The sequence below is a fragment of the Brachyistius frenatus genome, unplaced genomic scaffold (genome assembly GCF_029030835.1).
Source record: "Brachyistius frenatus isolate BFR_SWC_R1_liver_20210118 unplaced genomic scaffold, ASM2903083v1 Contig_11, whole genome shotgun sequence".
Classification (NCBI taxonomy): domain Eukaryota; kingdom Metazoa; phylum Chordata; class Actinopteri; family Embiotocidae; genus Brachyistius; species Brachyistius frenatus.
This window is the reverse complement of record NW_027210610.1, coordinates 5,601,684-5,628,208: the sequence shown is the minus strand read 5'-3', so window position 1 is coordinate 5,628,208 and position 26,525 is coordinate 5,601,684. Positions and strand designations below refer to the sequence as shown.

At 39.0% G+C, this 26,525-nt stretch overlaps 1 protein-coding gene across 1 annotated transcript in view; it reads left to right on the top strand.

The window, feature by feature from the left end:
* LOC138617070 (rho-related GTP-binding protein RhoN-like) overlaps window positions 1-22,430 on the top strand; it is a 29,886-nt gene extending 7,456 nt beyond the window's left edge. The window contains exons 3-5 of the mRNA XM_069691735.1: window positions 12,419-12,528; window positions 17,881-18,015; window positions 21,261-22,430. Of these exons, the coding sequence (XP_069547836.1) occupies window positions 12,419-12,528; window positions 17,881-18,015; window positions 21,261-21,515 (500 nt within the window). The 3' untranslated portion in view covers window positions 21,516-22,430. The remainder of the gene's footprint in view (window positions 1-12,418; window positions 12,529-17,880; window positions 18,016-21,260) is intronic.
* The last annotated feature ends 4,095 nt before the right edge of the window (window positions 22,431-26,525 follow it).

The window sequence follows — 26,525 nt, the reverse complement described above, 5'->3', positions numbered from 1 at the left end:
AAGACAAAAAGCAGATTCACACCTGCAGGGTGCTCCAGCCACAAAAACACAAGCCTCCGTACATGCAGGTTTTACAGGTGAGCATGTGAAAGTGTGAAGAATGCATCAATAAAACAACAGGCTCGACCTGCAGTGTCACACCTCGAAACACTGAGCGAGCGAAGGAATGCGTTGATGTTTGCTGCCTTGAACTCTGTCGTCCAGGCAGCTTCCAGTTCAGAGGAACTGCCATGCTTTCTTTAGTGCCAATAAGTACATGTCCCAACATGTTAAAACACACAGATGTTTGCTCACAAACACTTGCAATACACATGCTGTGCCCTTTCCAGACCTTGTTGAATCCTTCCATCCCAGGTCAGCCAAGTGGGAGGCAGAGATTGCCTTAACAATCCATCATTCATTCATGAGCAGCTTTTCTGACCCCAATTACATGTTGGCTCCTTGAAAGCTCTACCCAGATGTGCTCTCTGAGCAAGCATCTGTGTGCGTGAGTGGCACTGGCTCAATGTCAGGAAAGGAGCGGAGAAAATAGCGTGGTGTGTTGAAGTGTTTCAGAGGCTTTTTGGAAAGAAGTGAAGATAGCGGGGAACTGGGTTTTTAGTCCCAAGTGCTGCTGTTTTTTTTTTCTTTCTGCCAAACATGTGAAGGGGTGTGTATGTTTGTGTGTGGGTAAGAGTATGAGTAAGTGCTCTAAGAGATTACACTAATGGCAAAACATATAAATAGAGGCAGTGAAGAGATGGGGGGAGTCAGAGTGGAGTGCTCAGGTTAAAGTGCTCAGAGTCATGTATGGGAGAAAGTATGCTGACAGAGGACTAAATGATTGTCAGAAGGTTTTCATGGTGCCAGCCTGCAGCTCCAGCTAACCCCGTCCGATTCTCTCCTGCTCATGCAGGCCATTAGAAGACCAAGGCTACATTGAAAATCAATGGCCTAGATGCGTTTCCACTCCCGTTCCTAGGGGACAGCGGGTCTGTCTCTCAAGCCACTGGTGCATGTGTAACTGAGCAGTCTAAGAGAGAGACACTAAGTCTGAATGAACAGGCAGACAGCAGCGCTGACTTTTCCATACGACTTTCTCATCAACAAAAAACATGCTGCACGCAAACTTCCCATCATTCAGCAGTTTAGCTTCTTTTTTTTAACTTGTGGTTTTCAGTTTTTTGCAGAATTGGCAACATGACATTCACCACAAAACACAATGTACAGAAATAGTGTGACATTCCTCATGCACTATTTATACTGACACACATGTGGCGACCGACATGTAGAATACATTCTATGTGTTTTACTGCAAATGTTCAGTAGAATTGTTTTACTTGTTGAGCCAGTCATGTAAAGTTTTTTTTTTCTGTATTTTCCATTTTAATAATATTCTCAAATTTATTATGTATTATTTTAGATTAGAGATGCAGTGTTTGCTTTTGGTTTTACATTTTCAAGCGGTAACTCTTCTAGTTATTTTTGGTTCACAATTCAAGTGTATCATCATTTTGGAGGCTGTAGTGTGTTGTGCTGCTGAGCTGCACTGCAGTATACAAAGAGGTGTTAACTTTTCCTCATTCATATAAGTGGTGTGGACTGTTTCAGAGAAACACTTCTCAGTAAAATGCATTAGTTGTGTTGGCTTTGTCTAAGTGTACCTAACATCTAGCTTTTAGCTGATATGTTGCAAACAAATACTTTGTTTCACTAAAACAGGCCCTTTTAATGTAGCTGTACAAATTTGGAAAGATGCAAAAGAAAAGTATGTCAACATTAGGTTAATCCAAATATGTATACTGTAAAGACAGATCTAAACTTAGAAACAGGTTAAGTGTGCGTGGCAGCCTCCGAAAAATCCTGTCCTGACAATTAAAAGGAGGAAGCTCATGACAAAAGACAGACAAAACAAAGTTGTTCCATTATATGACTGAAAAAAGTAATTTGAGTTTGTTCACTTTGTTCAAACACTCAAACACACACAGAGGCCATTCAAGCGGTCCATGCATCAGACCCTCTCTGTCCCTTATCTATAATGCAAGATGAAGCTATGAACACTCAGTTCAACCCCCAACACCTCAGGCATTACTCTGGAGGTGGTGGATGGCGGAGCACTGTGAGATAATACTGTAATTACTGTACAAGCAGTAGTGTCTCCACATTTTGTCTCTAGATTTTAGTGCTATTAAGGACCGGACTGAAAATGGTTCATAACACTGGATCAGATGCTGGAAACACTGAACAGAAAATCTGAATAAATTGTAAATTAATCCGATATAAAACACAGTTGAAATGGTGTTATGTAATACAGTATAGTGGTTCTGAGATGTCTGAAGTACCTCCACAAGCCCATCAAACAATCCCACCATTCAAGTCCAAAATCTGCTCATTTCCAGCGATTTTCAAAATTAAAAGTGTTAATTATACACAGATTGATACTATCACAATTAAAGTAGTGATCATGGTCCATATTACACCAAATATTTTTTTTTGTATAAAGCTACAACAAGGAAAAGTAGCACATTTTCACATTTGAGAAACTTAAACTCAAGTCTAATTAATTCATGACTTAAACAATTAACTACAAAAATAGTTGCCTGTTAATTTTCTGCCAGTTGAGCTTTAACGTCCGATCAAATATTTGTAACATCTTGCAAGAACAAAATGTTATCTCAGTTTAATTTTTAGTAAGGACTGATGCAGAATGGGGCCTGCACAGAGAAACATAAAGCTGTGCTGAAGATGGCAACAGGGGGCGGGAGGTTTATTGTGAAGGGGAGATGCCCAGATGCTAGTCTGTTCCCTCTATCAATCATTTTAAGGACTCCTACTGGATTACTGCTGTTTTCAGGCAAAACTACACTCACTGGCAGCGCTCTCCCTCTGTGAGTTGAAAATATAGCACAATTTTCAGTGACATCCAGTCCGGCTGTACCTGCTACTCTAAATGAAAAACTTAAGTTGAGTGGCCTGTTTAAATTGAGACAGCGTAAACTTTAGTTTGATGGCGCACAACCTGAAGATTCCCAATAAAGACTGACTTCATCAAAGGACACGGGCTTCATTGAAATAGTCTACGCATCAAATACTGCAGCATGTGTGTGGTATGGAAACTCAAAATGTGCTGTCACATTGTTGTCACAGCATCCCTCAGTCCTCCATGCTGCTTTTCAGGCCATTCAAGCAGAGACGTATGCATGACAAGCACAATGTGCTCCAGCTATATGAATTCCTGATTTATGTACGGATTATTCTCGACGATGGACAGTTTACGTGGTTTAATTTCACCATTCATTTTAGTTTGAGTTAAATCAGTCATGCATCACTTTTCATGATCACATTGTAAAAAGAGCATCATCATATTTGTCCTGTCATAATAAAACAGAATAAACCTGATAGTTCTTTAAAATGCACCATATTAAGAGGTTAAGGTTATATTAACCAATAAGATTACAGTATAAATCTTTTGTAACATCATACTGTCTTGAAAACACAACATTCATCTTTAAAAACAACCATCAGTGGAAGGAGTTAGTACAGTTGTCATGGAGATGGCTCGGTTGCCATCATCCCCGCCACTCGTACGTCCACCTGTTCTTGCATGACCAAAGTTCCTTCGAAAGATCATTAAATGACACTTCATGACAACAACCGAGCAAACATGAAAACCTACTGACAAACTGTTAATAAGTGGACCTTGAGTTGAGGGGTTTTTTTTTTCCTCAGTTAATTTTTATGCTTCAAAATGATCAAAAGTGGCTAAATGCTTTACTAATATGTAATTTGAGCAATTAAAGGGATATTTCAGAGGTCTAGTATTGCGTTTCTATAAAGTTGGATAAAAACGGTCAAGATCAAAGCAGAAGAGACTCCGATATTTTAGACTATTTGTCCAGCACGGAAACAACCACCACATTGGTCAATTGTGGGTTAAAACAACCTGTATTTACATTTATTTTGACCTCTAGCAGAACAATGGATGTAAATAGGTGATGCAATATAAAGTGTGAGGACGTTACCCTACTGCTAGCTTGCTCAATTGTTAGCCTCTGGTGCTTCTCGACCCCGTCATATTGTCATTGCCTACTAGCAGCGTTCTCGCGACTTAAACACCTGGATGCCAAACAAACCGCACGCACAGCTTCCCATGTTGTAACCACAAGCTCACGAGTTCCATTTTAAGGCAGCAGAAATACGTAAGCCTACATAAAGCAACTTATGTAAAAAAAAAACCAGTTATTTTAGCAATTTTTTTTTTTTATCTTTACCTGAATTTAACCAAATAGTTTTGGTGCGTAAACCTAACCAAACTGCAAAGGTTTCCCAACATTAACCATGTGTTTATTACTGTTACCAATTTAATGAAGTTCCAGTATGCATGTCGCTGGTATTGTCCAATGGTCAAATGACCTATTCTGTTGTTCAGGTGCGAGGACGTGTTGGTCCTATAGAGGGCGCCAGTGGTAGTTTGCATACCGTGTCTTTTTTGGTATGAGGATGTGTTGGTTAGGTCTTGACACAATGATGGATCCTATTTTTCCTACTTGGCAACTGGTAGAGGTTCAATTGTCTGACTTCATTTGGCTAATTGTAGTGCAGGCTAGTACTAAATCTGTACTGACTTTGTGGTCCCCAAGTCCACCCCGAGATAACTTTGATGACATCACACAACTAGTTTTGGTTTTGTTCATTACGAAGGTGAAATATTGAGAATATCCTTACCTATCAAATAGGCTAACGGTCCCATTGTGTAGAGGAAGGGTTAAATCATAAAATTAAAAGTAAGAAATTCATTCCTTGTGGCTCAATAGATGACTTGTTTTATTTATTTATTTATTTGGCTGCAGTTTCCTACAAAACAGAGACAGAATAGCACACTGTCTGCTCTGCAGGGTGTCCCAAAGTGTTTATCAATGTGCGCTGAGTGATTAGCCACACATATTACTGTCTCATACCATCTGAACGTACAGACTGACTCCATATTGTCGGCACCTTTCACACAGCGCGAGTTTAGCAGTAATGCTTAATCTCCGTGGGTGACATTTTTTCATATGTTCAGGTGGTGGAAGAAAAATGTATTAATCAATAGAATTTCATCTTACATCTGTTTTCCCTCTGGACGTATTTCAGGAAGTTGGATGAAAACCCAAAACGTCAGTATTTCTCCGGAAGGGCATGACTAGGACAAACGGGGTTTTAATATTAATGAACATTATTGTGCCGTGGTGGAAGTTGGCAGACAAAAGCGCCACAAGAGAGGATTAATAATGATTTTCTGTGCAAACATCTCAAGGTGTGTTTGTATTTCTTCTGAATCACGCAGCGTTATGAATACTGACAGATACGGCAAGTCTGATTGTCTTTTATCAGTCACTTTACAGCTCTGAGCTTGACTAAGCAAAGACATGTCTGAAAATACACCAGTGGATGTTCAATAATGAGTTTTACAAGAGCAGACAAAATGAGAAACAGAAGATATCTCTGGAGCGTGAAAAAAAAAATCACTAACAAGATTTACCAAATTTAACTTAGAATAGATAATATGCCTCCCTTCTTTTCATAATTAAGAAACCCGCCTGATAGGATTCATTACAGGTTGTTCCTTCTGCTTCATAAAAAGCTTATGTTCATCTGAAGTGGACTTCTCTAAAATATACAGACAGCTGACGAATTAAACAAACAATAAAAGAAAAAAAAAACTGAGAGGAGACACGTAACGCACAGTGCACAAGAAGTTTTAACCAAACTCCTCGAAGAATTTAGAAGTTAAACTGAAAGTGATCTCCAAGAAACAAAACAATGAGGGGAAATCTTTTTAGATATTTTTCTTTTCTTTCCGTCACCTGTTTGTTTTTAGACCGTTAGCTATGAGAGTTTTATGGATTCAGGAAATGAAGTGAAATTTACTGTTCTGCTGATCTGTATCGTGACTACTTGTATTATGAGTTCATGATAGGTTCTTAACTGTGTCCACTTGGGGCTGAAAAATGATCTTATTTTGTATTGTTCCTTCTCTGTTTGACTCCCTGAAATATGTACAATTATAACTTTTTTACTTTTTAGTTTGAATATGTACACACACACACACACACACACACACACACACACACACACACACACACACACACACACACACACACACACACACACACACACACACACACACACACACACAACACACAACACACAAGTCCAGACAAATGCAGTGCAGACATCTGCTATATCACTGTAGAAATGCTCACTATGCAACCCCCATTCTGCAAACCAGCATTTGATCAGCACCATGGACAGCAGCGGCTGTTAGTGGTGCTGATCAAACCCTTGCCAAAATTTATTAACACAAATCAAACAGCCTGCCCTGGACTCAAACCACAACACAACCTCATTTCTCCAGCTGTCAAACATCCGGACAGCGTACACTTACTGCTAACTTTTTGTTCATTTGCTCAAGAGCTTCTTGCTAAAATTTTGAAAAACTAAATTGACATCACAATGTCAAGTTATCACAAATGATCATTTTCCAGCAAGTGTTTATCCTTCCTAAGCTTTGAGAGTAAAGCAAACAAATTCAATAGAACTAAGGGATGGTTAGAAATAATATTCACTTTTAATAGAATATGCAGTTTTGTAATATTTCAATAAACACAACTAAAGATACATTAAATTGGTTTGACTCAAAACCATAAGTGTCATTGATAAGGCGGAAGGTGGGACAGCCATCACGATCTAAAATCTTCAATAACACTGTTAAATAGTTTCTTTGAAGACTGTGGGAAATTGTCTCTGTGCGAGACTGCACACCCCAAAATTATGAGAAGAGCCCCTGACTGCTGGCAATATTTATGCGATTGGCACCAACATTACAGGATTTTAGGAAGGATGAACCTCTAAGCAGACACTGAATCTACGAGAGGATCAGTCATAGATGGACAGGGGATGGACAGTAAATGCCTACCAGTTACAGACAAGAGAAAAAAAAAGGGAATCGGTGCTTTTTGTGTGCGTCAAATATCAAAAAAAAGAGTCACAGCATGGTGTTACTGTTTCCATGACGGCTGTGCGTCATCGTGCCAAACATCATACAGCACATTTCTGTGGCCCCTTTGAGAAGAACTTAAAAACACAGTACACCTGTGTATTGTTTGCATCTAAAAGTTTTGTATTTTTGGGATATTTTACTTTCAAACTACTCAGAAAAACTCTATTTTGCTATCAATACAAGTAAACGTCGGACTGAAATCACACTCCTCGTGATTGGTGGAAACACTGAAGCAAATGAGCTTTAAATGACACTGATGTTGTCTTTTGAGAAAGCTAAATACACGCGGTACTGCTGTGGCGTCCTGTCTTTGATGAGTTTGATCAGAGGGTTTTAGACAGAGACAGATGGGCTGATCCTGCTACAACAGCAGGAATCTTCCCATGAGGGGCATCGTACTACAGGTCCTTGAGAGGGTCAAAAAAGCTCACAGATCAATACACATTAGCTGCTGCTGGAGCGCTGAACATGGATTAGTCGACATCACGGAACCTTGAGGCTTGCAGTCACGCTGTTTGTGTGTGTGTGTGTGTGTGTGTGTGTGTGTGTGTGTGTGTGTGTGTGTGTGTGTGTGTGTGTGTGTGTGTGTGTGTGTGTGTGTGTGTGTATGTGTGTGTGTGTGTCAGCGTGAATTTGTTCTTTTGATGATGAGTCAAGTAAGCACCATTATCCAGGATTATGCTAATACAAGTTTTATGAGGTACAGTGAATCAGAATTAATTCATAAGCATGAATGATTTCCTTATTTTCGACAGTTGAAGTGTGTTATTAAAAATGTGAAATAATTATTGTTATAAACTCAGACCCTTTTTTCCAGGCTTTCTCTACTTAATGGCATTTAAATGAGCCTCACACTAACCTTCATCAAAATATTTGACATGCATTTTGGGAAAGTTGCTTTTTTTTTTTTTTTTTTGCTGAGAGTTAGATGTGAAGATCAATGTCACTCTCTCTTAATATGGAGCCAGAAGGCAATTAGATTATTTTAGCATAAAGACTGAAAGCAGGGGCACAGAGCTGGCCTGGCTTTCTCCGAAACCCCAAAGTACACATCTAAAGTTGAATAATCTACACATTAATCTTTGTTCAATTCATACACAAATAGCGATGTACAAATGACAAAAAAAGAATTCAGGAGATCGCTGGTTACTGTTTTACCTACATTACTGTTTTTGAACAGATTAAACCAACAAGATGTTCATTCACGTACAATTTAGGGAGCTCTTGGGGCACTGCAGGCATGTTTTTGAACTTAGCTCGCAGTTTCCCCCTACTCTCAATGTTCATGCTGAGCTAGGTTGATAGCTCAGTGCACAAACTTTACAAAGATTTCAACCTTTTCACTGTCTTTCAGTATTTTCAACTCTCAGAGAGAAAATGTCCGGATACACATGTAACTAATACGAAACATCTGTACAACCTCCAGTATGCAGTCAGGATAGTTGACGACGGATCAAAAATCCTCGGACAGCTTAATCAAACTAGTCTTTTATTTAAAGGTTGGGTTTTTTTTTGGCAAGTGTGTATTGAAGGAACAACTGAAGAAGGGAGGAGGAGGAGGAGAGTTTACTTGAATCGCAGAGGAGTTGCGATACTTGTTTATTCTGGCAGAAATAAAAAGAGGAAAAAAAAATCTTGATAAACAGGCTGCTTGTGGTATTTTCAGGGCAGGTTTAGTTGGAAGATGAAGAGCAGGTTGCCACACAGGTGCATAAGATGACACTGGGAGATGCTGTTGATTGGACTGATCCCCAGTGAACTGGCTTTGATTTAATTTCCCCTTGATACCCTCGCTGCAGCGACAGTAGCGGGGTGTTATCAACACTCAACATAGTTCTTTCCCATTTATCAGTTTGGTTCCGTCAGCTAATACAACAGCCGTGGTATGTTTGTCCACAACTGTTGCGCGTCGTAACGTTTCTCACGAAGAATGAACTTATATTACTTCTGCTGGAAAAAAAAATATAGAAGAGCTAAAAGTTTTGTGAAATGCCTTTTCAAAATTTGATTAAAGCATAATAGAGTTTCATTATGTTATTATTCTGCCGGGTTTTTTTTAAATTCTTTTTTGCCGTGGGAAGCATTTCAGCAAAAGTAATTTAAGATTTTACTGGCAACAAAGACTGAAAATATACATTTAATGAAAAACCGTGTAATGCAGCCTTGTGGAGTTACATTTCCCCCCCTCACTGAAGTTATTTTCCAGCCTTCCAAATACATTAAAAAAAAAACAGGATTAACATTGTTCTTGACGATAAAAATCGAGTTATTCACTCTGTGGAATTTGGACCACTTTTTGAGCACTACAGAGCTTTTATGAATGGGTTATTGTTTGATTTGTTCTTGTGCCGGCCCACAGGGATGTCCATGCATCCTGCAAATAATTTCACACCATTCCACTAATCTACTACAAGTTGTTATGTGCCAAGAAATACAGCAACGTGCCAGCAAAGGCAGTAAAGAGGAGGACAGCTAGCTGGTGAAAATGAATGTGAACAATGCAGGTGTTAAAATGTTTGTTTTTTTCAGATATTAGCTTTGTCACTGTTTTATGAAGAGGATACTGTGCATTCAGCATGTTTGACCTCGAGGATGCACACGATGTGTTCTGGAAAACGTTGTTTACAAGAAAACTCAGAGGCACCTTCAAATTGTTGTTATTATAGCCCAACCATTTGCCTCTGCACAACTACTCCCCGCTTCAATTTTCTCTGTGATTATAGTCTAGAATCCCCGTTCACATGAAGGCTCGCTCAGTTTCTTTTAAGAGTGGACCAATCAGTGCCACCAGTGAGGGTGGCTAAGTGCAATGACATTGGTAATACGAGACGAATCAACCGCTTATACACAGACTAATATCACATAGTTTGAAAAAAAAAAAATTCATTGATGAATGAGATACAAACCAAATGGGAGAGTTTACAGCTAAAAAAAAAAAAAGAAACGTGAGTTACATCCATCTAATCTTTAAAAAAAAATGTTATGCAATAAGTTAATGATATATTGACAGATGAAATAATGGTGTGTCTCTATCTGTCATAATTACTGGGACCATGTTTTCCTCCTTTTCTGTGATGAGTGAATAAAGTCTCAGTTTTCCATCCTTGATATTTATATATTCATTCACTTGGAGTAACAGTCTGATAAAATATTTAAATATGAAAACTGAAAACAAATACAAATACGTCCTCTGCGATTTTGCAAAAGTCGGGACGAGTTCTAATGATAGTACCTGAATAAAAGACATTACTCTGCATAGCTGTAGCCTATATAGACCTGGTGCACTTGCCAAAGTGCTTACAAAGCAGCTCTGCAAATGACTTCTTTTACAGCATCCCCATCCTACTATCCGGACTGGGCCAGCAATATTTCATATACGAAATTTAAGTTTAAGTCTTGGATTTCTTGTTGTTTTCACACGACTCTGGCCCGAAACACCTCTAGTTACATTCAAAAAGAAATGTCCAAAACTGCAGAGGACAAAGGGGACAAAAACTTAACTCTACGGTTGATAAGTGGCTGTCTGATGCAGAGGTGGAGCTGAATTACAGCTGTCTGAGTCAGTTCACTGATGCCAGCGGCTGTGTGACGGAGTCTGAGGAGGTCTGTGAGTGGTTTATGGGGACCGTCAGATCCACTTCCACTCTCCCTTTCTTTCTTCGCCTCTTATTCATTTAACCATCCACATTTTCGGCACATGATAAGACTTAATCTACACCTACAAAATATTGAAACACAAAAGAGTTGGTGGATGTGTGTTATTTTTATAAGCCAGGAGCGGGAGTTAGTCAAAGAGCCAGGACAAAAAATGTCTGTGGCCTTTAGTTTGACATTTTTGACCACAGCAGCACACATGTACAAACACATTTCGCTTTGGGGCCAAATTCTGACAAACGCAACACAAATGAGGGTAAAAAGTATGTGCTTCTGGCATGTGTCTCACACACACACACACACACACACACACACACACACACAACACACACACACACACACACACACACACACACACACACACACACACACACACACACACACACACACACACACACACACACACACACACACACACAACACAGTACCTGTATGTTGGCCTCCAGGTGTGTCAGTGCTGTCTAATTAAAATTTGAAATGACTTATTTTTTTATTTATTAGTGGTTATAATAACATTTTATTTCCTACTAAAATCTGAACATGAGACATGTTGGAAAAAAAATAAATCCTATTTACAGGCAGTAAATTACCTACTCTATATTTAACTTCCAAATCTTTTATACAAATAATCTACTTGAATTTGGAAACTGTTCATACAGTTTCGAAAGTTGTGCCAGAGAGCAGCGGTTACATTGGAGAGTATATACTCACAACAGATTGCATTTAAAAAACACTAGTTCAAACAAAATTAGGTTGTTGAACCAGGATTTGTATTTTAAGGTTGCACCAACACAGACCGTATTTTAACCTCGGTAATGTGAAAGTTAGGATATATTTCAGAGGGAAAGCGAAGTGAAACGCTGAAATGTTCAAGGGTCGGATGTGATTCAATCTGTCAAACGTGAGCGTAATTTAGTAAAACTCTGGTCAGAAGGGTGTGCTCACCTCCAGCCACCTCCTTCATAAATGAAATTAATGATTTGTCCACAGCTATGCACAACACAAATATCTAAACTTGATAATATGGCGAACAAGCTAATGGTGCACAATTGATGTATAAAAGAGGTATAATAAAAATACTTTAACATTACCAAAAGCGAACTTAACAATTAACCCCTGCATTTTCTAATTCAAAGTTGGAGCTATTTAAAAAAAAAAACCTTTCAAATGGTGTTTTTTCCATGTGTTAGGCAAAGAGTTGGATTCAGTCAGATTCTATAGGAATTTTCTGTGGAACACATTTTTGTTAAGTTGCCAAAGCTCTGTGCACGGTGACAAAAGCACCTAGTGTTGAAGACAATGAGGCAAACGGAGAGGGAATGTGGTCCTCTCTGGATAGGAATGTGTCCCCTTGCCCAGGTCACAATGCTCAATTCAGCCCAGGACCCCGACAAAAAAAACATGCCACTCTGAAATACCAGGTGACGCTTTGTGCGACTCATTCATTATATCACTGTCACATGTCTGTCTTTTGGGTTATTCAAGACGGTCAGACGCAGACCAGGGGTTGTGGACGAGGCCCCCCCATTTGTTTCGAAAGCAATGAATCACACCCACTCACAGTCAACTGCAGAGTGGGTTAGTTCATGGTAATTACATTTGATCATAGTTATTACTGCCAAATGTGCTCCATAATGACTCACTGTCATTAAAAAAAAAAAAAAAAGTTAATGCTTCGTAACGAAATTACACATAAACCATGTGGAACTGTTGGTCATGTCTGTGTATATTTTTTACCCGCAGGATCAGCGTACTATGACAATGTGCGGCCGTTGGCGTATCCTGACTCAGATGCTGTGCTCATCTGCTTTGACATCAGCCGTCCGGAGACGCTGGACAGTGTGCTGAAAAAGGTCAGTGCCACATTAAGAAGTGTGAATGTGTCATCTTTATATATGTATATCTTTTTTTTTTTTTTTTTTTTTAACATAGATGTGACAGTTTTCAAGGGACACTCTGTCTTTTATCAGGACAGTGGAAAACAGCCTTAAAGGATCGACTGATATTTTCAGGTCTATTTTTGATACAATACTCACATTCAATATGATTGTTTTGGAATCTATGGGTTGCTGTAGTCATTACTCCTCCGGCCATAAAGCAACTACCCGATAAGAAATGGAGGGCAAAATCTACGGTTCACGCTTGTTACTGCAGATTACTGTTGCAGATTCAGGTGATAATTCTCATTCATTACTATGAGGAGCCCCCTTCACATTGTTGCCACGTGAATCATTGTTAATACAGAAATATGCCTTTCAGCCACTTTACGGTCAGCTAAAGGCAATATGAGGCTTGAGTCTGAGTTAGCCAAATTAAGTCAGTATATTCATCCTGGTAGTTGTTTGTACAGGTTTGTTACAGGTTCTTTCTCCCAACAATACAACCACTGTGCCAGGACACACACCCACACTGTAGCTTAACAGTCTGGAAACACAAATAGGCAATTTTGTACTGTTTTGCTGGTCATCTCAGCTGTTCTCAACAGCTAAAGGCTCAAATCAGCTTTTGGTTAGACCTAAGAAGGTGTTTTTGCACAGAACAAGGTTGCGGATCTTGTAGTGCCATAAAGAAATTGTTATGATCAGTACAAACTATCAGAATGATTACAATAATGAATAACTGTCTCAACATAAATATGACATGTAAATAGCCAGTTAAGATAGACTTTAGTCCCTGAACTGTAATTTTCCAAAAAGAATGACAATCTTTCCAAGTGTTGGATAATTTTATCAGTTTACGAAACAACCTTTTTATTTTTCATCCTTTTGATATATTGTAGGTTTTCTGTACCAACAGACGTTTAAATGTTGAGCATCAAATGCGTTAGGGCGTTCGACCTCCTTTCAGTACGACACATTCTTGCAGTCTGTGCCATCACTCATTAATGACATCATCAATAAAAGGCAAAACACGTATCTTTCATGGTGGGCAAATTCTCACATCTACAGGGGGTCCACTTGAGAACTAACTTGAACTTTCACCTTCTTAAATGACCTTAGTAATAGTGGTGAATATACTGATCTTACAATGCGTGCACAGGATGCCAAAGTGACATGTTGAGGGTCACTATTCACCAAAGAGAACTTATCCTCCGGTGAGTTCTGAAGCATCTGTTTTAAGTGTTTACGTATCACAATGTGCAATTACGTCTATTTCCCTTCACTTTGGTTTGCTTTTGACTTATTTTCAATCTGCACGCTCCCATTCTTAAATAACACCCTTGCACTACATAGCACTTTTTTTTCCTGCCATCTGACAGCCGAACCAATTTTTGTGCTCTCCAATTTTCATTTTAGAGAGACTATTCTTTCACAGCATTTCTCAGCCACAAAAATGCCCCTTGACTGTTTATCACTTCCCCTTTTCCTTTTTGTATCCTTTGTTCAATTCAGCCCAATCTCTTTTCAATCTCAATCTCTTCATCAATCTCTCTATTTCCCATGTTAGGCTGTCTGTATATCGCTCTCCCCGAGCATTACCAACCCTAAAATGTTACCCCAGTCTCTCTGGCTATCACCTTCTTTTTAACACTCCAACCCTTCCTCTGCAGCTGTCAACATTTTTATCACTCTTTTTTTCTGCCATAACTCTCTGACTAGCGGCCTGCCAACATCTCTGCGTGTTCTTCCTTTCTATTCTCAGGCCTTCATGAAGTATCAGGTTATTTGTAAGTGAAATGCTAAAGCAAACAGCTCTGGGTCAATTTGTAATTGAACTTTTAAAAAAATGTACAGAAATTTATATTCAGTGTTGTGTAAAATTTCACATACCTGGACTTCACATGATTTAAAAATAGGGTTGAGCTCAATACATTTCAATTTCAAAAGTCATTGACTGTTTATGAGATTGTCTACCATCCATTTACAATAAAATGATGTCATGTATTTGAGAATAATATCAGCACTATTGTGTACTGTATTTTTTACAAGGTTTTGTTTGTAAAAACACATTAGGAAAATTCATTTTACAATCAAATCCAAAATTTCATGGCTGTCTATTATATACGGTCAGTGCTTGTGATCATACAACATTAATACACCGACTGACTGACCAAAACTCTGGACACACTGGTTACTAGTTTTTTATTTGCTTGGGAGCCTTTTGGCACAGCCAAATTCAATTAATCAAAAAACATTTCCTTTACATCTAATAATGTTCCCAGATTTTCCCAGTGTACTGTAATATTACTGTATTATTACTATCTTTTAGATTATCTAATAAATTGATAATATAACTAACTTTTATGTCACTAACAAACAGGTATTAAAGCTATCTTAATGCCTCGACAATACTTAATTTTAGTGGAAAATATTAGAATTTTGTCCTTCAAAGCATTACATTTCATAATATATATATGCAGTATAGGACTCTGAAGCTGTTGTCTATGTGAGGCTGCAGAACAAATGGTAATCTGAGCACAGTAACATGCACAAAAACGCAACGCTAACATGCACGTATGAAGTTTAATATGTTCACCAGCTATATTTAGTAGGTTAACGCTCACATTCGCTAGACAAAAAAAAAAAAAAAAAAAACTTCTTAAAGTATTGGACAATTTAAAATTTAGATTAGGACTAAGAATGACGACAATAGATGAAAATCGGGATTAGAAAGGCATTAGGATTCATCCTCTGGGGTATGTGTGCCAAATTTCATGGCATCCATCCAATGCTCGTTGAGATATATTACATTCTGGACCAAAGCAGGGGATTGACCAAGAGACTGAAATTGCCATCCCTGGAGCAATACTGCCAGCTTGGATAAACATGTGAGAATCAGATTTACAATCCATGTAATCTGTGTTATCATACAATGTCACGAATGGGCTATTAAGCCTTAAAATTCCATTAAACATTAGAAGAAATGACATCATCTTCAGTTTTAGCGACATCTCGACCTGAGTTGTTTTGATATTTATATTTTGAGTTTTTGAGAAATTGCAATTACCTGGTTCGCACACATTTATAATTGAAACTCTCACTTAAGGCTGTAAAAAAACAACAGCCTCTATTTTGTTCCTTTGATAAAAACAGACTCTCGGCACCAGTAGCACGCATTCTGCTCCTTTGTGCTGCTTACCAACATTAACACAGACAATAAGCTGCTCTTCCCATGGGCCCTTTGTGACTCATCTAAATTGTTGCCGTTCACCAGTTGCACACAGTTTGGCAGAAAGGCCTATTGAAAGCCAAAAGCTCACTCTGCACAACAGCACGCTGGAACCCTAAACAGCAGCGATGCAGGCATGCAGGAGAAAAGATCTCTTTGTGAGGGAGAACAAATGGAGCAACAGTGCTCAAAGTGGTCGCCTCTGCCATGGTGCGAGGAGATAATGAAAGAAGTGAAAGAGAGCGATGGAGAGAAGGGGGAACGGGTTTAATAGCTTGAGTCATGTCTCTGGTCTGTAATGAGTATTGTCTGTCTCTGTCTTCATCCAGCAGTTGTGACCATGAGCATTGTGCTGGAACCAAACAGCTGCAGTGTATCGTATTGGTATTTTTTTTTCTTCTTCCTCATTTATGTGGTTTGTTGAGGCCTGTTTTCAAGTTGCACGATTGTCATGTTGAGTGAACATTTAAAGGTGTAACGTACTGAAAGTCCTGGGATCGGGGCGTGAAAGGACCATACTCGAGTTTTACTTTAGGCTGTGTACATAGTAACAATAGCACATTGTCAGAAAAAAGCTGGTCACTGTGCTTGTATGGATGTGTCACTGAAAGTTACAGGTGAAAGGATTAAATAAAAACTAGAAGGTCCGGGCCATCACTGCAGTTTATACTCCAGCCAGGATTTTCCATCTCTAAAATGTTATTAAGATGCAACATAACATGGGTAATGTCCTTTAAGGTTTACACAGTTGTGTGTGAAACTGTATAGAATTCAATGAACAGGATTTTCTTGTAACCGTAATTTACCATTAACAAATATTAGTAATTCTTTCAAATATACGATATCAATATAAGTTCTAATACTTTAAATAGAAACATGGTGTTTTTGTGTCATAAAATAATTACTGTTGCTGTTAATGGTTGTAGATGGTTAAAACTACATATTCCCTGATTAAATTAATATAAAAATATTGGTACCAAATACAATATCTGCAGTTTGTTATTAATGAATAAATAATATTCTTTTGGGCATACATAACATAAATACTCAACAAATAATGAGGGTCAACAGCTTGCCTAATCAATAAGACAAGATATTAGAGTGACTGTAATTATTACAAGTTTTGCTGTTTTACTGTTTTCATTTCAACTAATTATTAGCCTGTCAGTCACCTGTAAATCCCTTTGAATGCACAAGAATCTGTATGAAAAGTGCTCTACAGATAAAGTTAGGCTGATGTGCATCATTGCAGCAAGGTGGGAAGTTAAACTGCTTGACAGAAAGAATTTCAAGGAGTGTTAAATTACCCGTTAAACAGGTAATCAGAAATTACAACCAAATGGGACCGTTTCCTGCTAAAAGGAATTTCAGATCACCACGTCTTATGAGAAGTTTAAGAGACGTACACTTTGTCCACATGTCCACACACTGACACACACATTTTTCAGGGGTGCACTAAGCTTAGTCAGGCCAAGGATTTTGTTTTAATTTCTTTAAAAGGTTACTGTTTAGGCCGTCTAATGTTTGTAGAAAAAGAGAAGAATAAAATATGGAGGAAGAGCAGGAGAATGGCATGCAGTAACGGTCCAGCAGACTGGGAATCAGACCGAGGTGACCTGATAGTTAAACCTCCTGGCTCAGGTCACCCCATAGGGAATTCTTAGAGATCCCATTTAAAATGCTAATTTAGACAAAGAGACGCTTTCAGTTTGGGGAGGATTTGTTTTTCTTAGTTTAGTTTGCGAAAACTTAACTGGTTTGCATGAAGCCTTATTAAACACATCCAGCTGTTTTAAATGGGAATGGAATGACTAAGCCTTAGTGCATCTATAAATCATTAATATGTAAATGACTGACCTCACTAATAGTGGCTGAAATTGAGTGAATTCCTTCAGTCGAGTTCCAATTTTTTTTTTTTTTTAAAGCATATTAACATCCATGGTTTTTCAAGAGATGCAGCAAAAATATGTATGCACTGTTCATTTGTCCAAATAGTTTTGACCACATAGCATCAGGTCAACACAGCTGAATTATGTATTTATTATTAACTGCGTACCTTTGCACTGTTATATATATTTGTTCTGTTTGATACACAGTGGCAAGGTGAGACGCAGGAGTTCTGCCCTAATGCCAAAGTGGTGCTGGTCGGCTGCAAGTTGGACATGAGGACGGACCTCAACGTCATGAGAGAGCTTTCCAAACACAGACTCATTCCTGTCACCCATGAACAGGTGAGCAGAGCAGAGAAAACACCATTCACCTCTAAAATGTGTTTATCGTCTTTTCCGTGAGAGCCCAGTGAGTAGCTGCGACTATCAACAGTGTCAAATCTACCTTGAAATTAGCTGCTGCTCCTGCAACCATATAGCTTAAGAATGCGACAGGAATTTTGCATGTGTTATTCAGCATTATAATATTTGAAACATTCATGACTTAGAGGTTTAACTACATAGTACTTTGTCTTTTTCCAATGCAGAGATATGTATTTGCCTGTATAGGACTGATTTACATACAAATTTAAGAGTTTCGGTCCAAAAAAAATAACAAATATTACTTTCCTCCCTCCTACACATAAACACAACTTTTGAAAATGCATCTGGAGCATGACATTTGCTTCGGATCATAACTTCCACAAATATGGAAACAGAGTATAAAGGAGCTGGAACTGAACAAAGAGGGAGACAAACAGCAGGATGTGTGATAATACAATTGTTTTGTTTGTGCCTTGGAGCAATGAACAATGACAATGAATGAATTTTAATAGCTTATTTTCATGTAAATTTGAATTTTCACTTCTTGGCAGCCCTTTGTCAACACATTAATATTTTCCCATACCTGTGACAAAGCAAAGGTAACAACCTGTATTGTCCTGTCAGTAGTGGCATCAAAATTGGTTCGTCAAGATCTGAGATTAGTTTCTCTGCATAAATTGATTTGGCTTCAAATTTAAAAAAAAACTTGTACATGCTTTTCTTAAAAATGTAGGTTCATTGCAGCCATGTAGGGGTCTTAAAATCAGAATTTATTCAATTACATTGAGTTGTACATGTCCATCTTATCCATGACATGTAGTGAGACAGACTACATGTAGTTGGCAATGGATAAAAAAAAGGGAATACTGCAGTAGTGATGACCAAAGGTTGCATTGAAGCTGTATGAAAGCAATTCTTTTACCAAATTGGAACTTGTTTCTACCAAAAAAGTTAGCAGGGACTCCAACCATCTTTTACTCACATCTTCAGTTTTCACTGTACCTATAATTGGGAAACCCTATTTGGATGAGGGTTTGCTCAGCCACTCTCACGGGTGGACCAATCAGCAACCGGTGGGTGTGGCTAAGTGTTACATGACATTGAGGTCAAGTGTTTGATTCGAAATGTAGTGCATTTCAGGCTGAATAATGTTTGTGCATTGGCTTTATAGTATTTTACAAAATAGCCCTCAAACTTGGCAACAAAGACATAAGCACACTACAACGGGAGTGAAACAACTGGAGACAATCTATTCAATGGGAGATGATACGGAAAAAGCACAGGTTTAAAATTGTGGTGTGAACAAATAGCTTTTCTCGATAAGCCCTATTTAAAGAACTGGGATCTTTCCATCTCACCCACTTGACCAGCTGACGTGAACCCCAGGGGGAGTGCAGTTATCAGAAAAAATTGCAAACAAACTGTGCGAGTACCACTGTAATCGGCTTAAAGGCGTCAAAATAAATACTTGAAGTGAACTTGGAGTGTTTCCAGGAATACAAAAATAATGCACCCTCCCTGTAGTGCAGCTCAACCCTTTGATACTTTTCGTAGAGAATAATATTGGCCCATATGGCAGCTCAATACGTCTTCAATATGGTCTATCTCAACACTGATGCTTGAACACCTACCCTGGCACACATCGTAGATTTTTCGACTGCCAAAGAAATTGCATGATCAAAAAAGAAAGAAATAATGTGACTGAAACTCAAGATGCCGCAGTTGAAGTTTATTTATACAACTTAAAGAAGTATCAGCTAAATAACTACAAAGCCAAGGTGCTCCCTCGTGCTGAGAAACATCTGAGCAGAGTCAGTGTTGTATGAGAACAGGTGAGGGAAATGAAAGCACCATATACAATTTCAGACAGATTTAAGATGGTTCTAAATACTACTGGGAATAACCTGGGCTTTTATGCTCGAGTTTTACAGTTGCAAAGATGAATATTTCATAGCTGTGTGGAGGATATTCGCCGTATGCCCCAGCAAGCTATCATCAGACCTCCGAGAGTGTAGGCTTTTATTAAGTGAGAGTTTTTACTGTACACGACCGAGCACAATGGTGTGGTATTCCCAAAAGCAAGGAAGGGATCATCTAACAGCGTGTAACAAAGTCTTAGGCTAACACAATTTCCGAAAACAGTTTTAACGAGCGTCTACTATGTCTGCTTTAGTGCACTCAAAGTGCCGAGTGGCATTTAAAAATCAAATAAAGAATTCACCAAATATCAAATTTGTGCAAATGCTTTATTTGGCTCCATTGAAGGAAATGAAGTTCGTCACAGAATAAGAGAAGTTCAAAATGGTTTCAGGACATTTAAGGATACATAATAAAATGAAGCACAATTTCCACCACATGACCGCCTTCTCTCTCTCTCTCTCTCTACAAACAAGCACAAACCGAGGCCCAATGCTGAGGAAATGTTAGAATTTTAAAGCGGCGCATAACAATATTTTTTTCAGGAACGACAGTTAAAATGACAAGGCTAACCATCCAGGCTAATTTTTTTTTTTTTTTTTTTTTTTGTACCTCTGAGAGCATGCGTTCCAAAATGCGATGGAGTAGTGGAACAAGAAAAGCTTTGGAGTAAGAAACGTTTTTATGATTAGTTTCCTCTTTTGATAAATAAGGGAAAACTTCATGCTTGAACTAATAAAGTGTGTTGAAGTTGTTACACTAATAAACTAAAAGAAACATGCTTTCCAACATGCTGTTTAAGTGTCTTGCATGTTCTTTTTTTCATTCGTAAAGTATGAGTCTTCACTCTGAAATGTATTTCCTCACATCTGTCGGGAAATAAAATCTATTTGACATGCTGACTTCGGCACACCTCATTTTCCAATTAATAATTTCTCCAAGTACTGAAGATTCAGATTTCAAAATAAAAATTAATCCACTTAATCTATAATAATGATATGGAAAAAAGTTTTAACTAGGGAACTCTGGCTGGTGAACTTGACACGATGCGATCGCTGATGGAGCTAATAGAGGAGAGTTATTCTTGCACTGCAGAGCCCCGATTGTGCCGGTGTAATTTTGTGGTCAGTTATGTCGTCACAAGGAATTATTACAGGGCTTCCGCTTCCCTCCTGCGGAGCATCGGACGATCTTTTAACTCTATATTCTGGTTTTCTGACAAATTAAAATAAAATAAAGAATGCAGGTTTAAATCTTTGATTTTCATTTGTCCCTCCTAACAGACCCACATTCTGTGTTTTTTTTAGGGCAGTAATTTGGCGAGGCAGATCGGTGCTGTGGCCTACGCGGAGTGCACCTCGAAGTATTCGGAGAACAGCGTCCGCGATGTATTTCATGTCACCACCATGGCCTCTGTGTCCAACATTCATCGGCCTCAGCTCAAACGTGCTGGCTCACGTCGCGGCCTGAAGCGAGTCTCCCAGCAGCCGCCTCGGACTGAGATTCACGAGCACCCACCTGCCATCAGAAAGGACCGAGCCAAAAGCTGTGTGCTCATGTAGGACCCGAGCCTACCAGCGACCTGACCTGAGCGTGTGCTGATGGACACGAGCCATTCTGCACACGAACTTAATTTATTGGTGAATTCTTGTCAGATCTTTGCACTGCATAAAGGACAATGTGACGAAAACAAGAATGAATGCTATCCTGTGGAGTTCTTAGAGGGATTGTTTGTCCATTTTTTAGCACAACTCTGCTTGTTATTTTTCTTTGTGGCTGTGTTCTCATCAGGAGAGGACAATTGTAGTGGCAAAAGCTATTTCTCTTTATCGCTTTTACTTGAACAAGTGGACAAAAACAGGCTGGTTTGCAAATGAAACACAGGGCAGAAAATAGAGAGTATAGAGATTAAAGGAAAACATAATTTGAAAGAGCGTCTCGCAGGAAGCAACGGTAACAGTGCTGGTGTCGACCTCTATTGTGTTGTTTCCTGTTTTGAAATGCTATTCTGTCTTCAAGTGTTTTACATAAATCAAGCACAATACCATGCACGCATTTTCTGAGAAATCTTAAAGTGTCAGGGACTGTACTCTGCAGTTACACTTCATATGATGAACTGAAAAGAAAATGTGGACAGACAACAACAACAATAACAAAAAAACTTGTGGGCGGAGATGACACTCATTTTCTGAAACCACAAGTGCTTTTAATATTGAAAACTAAATAATCACTCACCACATAAAACTGAAGTGTTGTTAATATTGTTCTAATAATCCACACTGGAGACAAAAGTCAGAGTTAAGAGGGTGAATATTATATTGTACATGTGATAATGAAATAAAAAAAAAAAAAACTTGCTCTGCTAAGTCTTGGAAAATCTTCAATATAACTCATAACAAGTTGACCATGGTTTGGCCTTAATGTTGAATTTTTGTGCTTTGAAAAGTTAATAAATAGGAAATCTTTGATTCATTCTACTTTTTTCTCTCATTGCATCTGAATTCATTGGAGCACAGACCACATTGGTTTCCAGCTTGAACATTTCTTCTATGGAGGACAAGAAAATTTCTCCTTCAAAAAAATATTCTTCTGTTGGGGAAGATACAACTTTTGACCTTAAGAAAGATTTTCAAACTGAATCAGCCGCACAGAAGTAGCAACAGCAAGAATTAACTTTGCTGAAAATAAGTTCTAATATTAAATATAAATTCAACTGCAAAAAGCACACAGACCCCAAAACTTGGCTACCATACATGTCCGTTATCGTCATGCTGGCAGTTGTGTGAGGCGGTGCTTTGTGCTATTTGCTAACATAAGTGTGCAAACACAGTTACGACGATGACAATGTTTAGCAGGTCATTTTCAATCATGTCGACCATCAAAGGCGAGCACAGACTGTCTCGCGTGGCAGCATGCTAAAGTTTGCCAATTAGTATTTCACTTAAACCTACGGAAGCCAAGAACAGCTGAACATATCGATATTTTCGAATATGTTGTATGTTTTCTCATGACCACAAGTTAATCGTTTTGTTATCTACATAACGTGATAATCAACCCACTATCATTAGAAAACAAGCGGTCGTCTCCTCTTATTTCTTATGATTTTTATTAAAGCTGATGGTGAAAGTTATTAGTTTTGCAACTTTAATAAAGAATTGGACAAATATTAATTTCCAGTCTGGATTAAACTGGTGGACTGACTGCCGTCATGCAGTGAGCATAGTGAAGTCTGACAATTAACACCTGCAACTGCTCATTTCTAAACCATGTTAAAGCAACATGGCATTACCCTCCACAAGAAAATAACACCAGGTAAAGAAATTCTCACAAAAAGACACAACATGACCGACATAACACACACAGTTATGTGTATAATGTAGGTAATGACGTGGATGTCATTGACTCCTGACTCCTCTGTGTTAATACACTGACTTCACACTGCACAATAAATACCTGCTTATGGTTTCTCACATTATTACAATTACAATTATTATTATTATTATTATTATTATTATTATTATAACAGCTACATGACAGTGAACTGAAAAGTGAGCTCACAGACCGTCTCATGTCTTCACGGTCACATCAGTGTGTGTACACCTGCACGATTAGTGACTTACAGTACAAATCAACAAACGTCCTTATCCCTATATATACACAGTATAACTCGCTGGCTTTATAAAGAAACATTTTCTCTTTTAAAACTTTTACTGAAGAAATCATTTCAAAGGAAGTCTTAAGTAGTGGGAGCCTGCATTATGAAAGTGTTAAATAAACAGGAGCTGGTGGCTTAAAAAAGAAATGTAATTCTTATAAAATAACACAAGGTGCTAAGCTTATTACTTACACATCCTTAAAAATCTATGAATACATTCCCCTGATATTAAAAATGAATGCAGCACTTCTGGACTGTATTCATGAGCCACCGGCTGACCTTTAACTGTGACTTTTGTTCCATTCTGTTTCCCACCACCACGGATAAGGGCCCCAGAGCAACTCGCTGCCTCTGTGAGGAACAGCAAAGTGACATTTCACAGCATCGTTGCCATGTTGCCATGCAGGGAGCGCGAGGTCACACCACATGCCGGAGGCCACACCAGGGCAAACCCCGAGTCGGCGGGGAGGGGGGCGGGGCGGGGCGGGTAGAGAGGATGTCCACATCGATGGAACAGAAACAATCATGCCTACATGCAGCAGCGTATGACGATGCCTGCATAGTAATTGAATCACTGGTGCTTGTGGCGATTAATGAGAGCTTGTCAGACTCGTGCATAATATGGTGTATTTCTAAATATAGTACAAGTTTATTATCCATGTACAAAGTCATGTTCTCTATTATGATAGAAAGAATAAGCCTGCCAGCTATCTGTACTGACATAATAGGACCTAATTAGATTTGGGTTTTGAACTCTGCAGTCCTCACAAGCAGTAGCCTCTTTAAATGACCAGTAAAATCAAGTTGAGAGAGAAAACTTGCAGGCTAAAGCGAGAGCTCAGCCTCGGGCACTGGGTCAGCCTCCGCTGTTTGTTGATGCTACAGAGAATGTGAAAGGTGTCACTTTGCTGTCCGTCTTGCCTCTCGGCCGAAGTGAGCAAACGTACTTAGCGAACAGTCATCCCTCTCGTCCTCGCAGCCTCACCTGGCTCGCCGACATCCCACTTAACAGCCAAATAACACCACTACTGCGGCGCGCACTGTAGCCAAAGGCAACAATTTCACGGCTGTCGTCAGAGGCTTCCAGATGAGCTGTAAAATGCAGAAGATGGCTAAGATGTAAGACCGCGGTACAAAAGTCCATTAGGCTCCACGTGGGCAAATGTTCTGAGATCTTTTTCTTTGTGCATTGAGAGAAGCCACAAAGCACCCCGGACTTTTACACGTTATCACATTGTTGGTAATGTTTCAGTATATAAGAATTATACCCAGAATACACCCAAGTTTGTTCAAATTTACAGTGGCTAAGTTGACTAAGACAGAACAGGTTATGTTTCTTGCATTTAGCTTAGCCAGAGTCTCTTTCAGCGAGTACAATGTCATGCAGTTTCTGGTAACAACAACAACAAAAAAGTCACCAGGGATGAGTCCTTGAAAACCTTACTGTGATTGACCAGGTACGAGACAAGTGCAAGGGAAAGAAAGAGATAAGAGCTAAGAAGAAAGGTAAAAATGGATTCAGTGCAAGTGCTAATGGAAGACGAAGATGAGAGAGTGAAGTTGTTATTCTCAACTTTAGGTCAGCAGAGGAGGCTACTTAGGTAACATAAATTGTCTGACGTGAGACATCAATTGAAAAACTAGGTGAGCTGTTGGGGAGGTGCAATGATTTTTGCGGTAAGATAATTGAGTTGGCATAGTGAAGATAAACCTGCTGTCAGTAGGCCCCATTCGAGAGACCGATTTGTAGCTTTTAAGCCACGCAGCGTGGCTCCAGGTTGATCGGTCGGTCAGCTGTTTCAGTGCACACTAAAATATCTTGATCACTATTGGATGGAAAGCCAAAAAAAAATAAAAAATTGCTGTACAGATATTCATTGTCACCGGAGGAGGGATCACACTGGCCGTTGTTCATGTGGAGTTCAGTTTTAAAGTACACACAAAGCACCGCGGAATAACACCACAATCTCAATGTCACTGCGCGTCTTCTTTTACCAAGCGCCGCACTAATTCGCTGTATGCTATGCTAACACTATGCTCCTACAGCAAAGTATGACACGAGCCAGTTACAAACTCTTTGCAACAAGGTGAGCGTGTGCGGCGTCTCGCTAAGTATTATAGAGTGGGCACCTCCTTTCACCGGTGTTTCTTCGAGTTAAACCCACGACACCTCGGGCGGGCTCGACAGCAATCCCGGCGTCCCTCTCCTCAATACTCACACCGAACGAACACCTTTTATATTATAACAACAGATTGCCATGAAATCTGACGTGATTTGGTTTATAACCAAAAAAAACCCTGCAAAATAAATTATACTCTGCACTTAAAAAAAAAAAAAAAAAATCAAACAAAAATATTTAACGAAAACGCCAAACGCTTGGTGTAACGCGAGGAAAAGTTAAGGGCTCACTAAAATCACTACTTTTCATCTCCTTGGAAACTTGAATTTCAGCGAGAGCAACATCGCCATTTTAGAACCACCAACATTTAGAATTGAAAATGTGTGTCTAAAATATCAGCGAGGTAGACATGCACACTTCAATCTGAATAGAATTAGGGGATAAAAGGAAGTTGCTCCTAATACACAGCGATGTAAATGGAAGTTGTATAGTGTGTTGACAAATTAACAACAAAACAACAACAACAAAAAATCCAGCATCAGATCAAGTGTGCGATATGTACAGTTTATCAGAGAGAGGGAGAGAAATCAGGAAAGTAAAGCAGGTGGGAGAGCTCCTCTATAACAGTACAAATGCTTTGTAACGCTGTAACACCTCATGCATGAAACTCTGCAGAATCATCTTTAAAATGAAGGCATTTGAATGCGCCTAACTAATTTATGTGTTATTTCCCAAGGAGAAAGTTCCCTTTCAGCCTGTGGTTGGGACAGAGGCTGAGCTGGAGGCTGAGGAGTAAA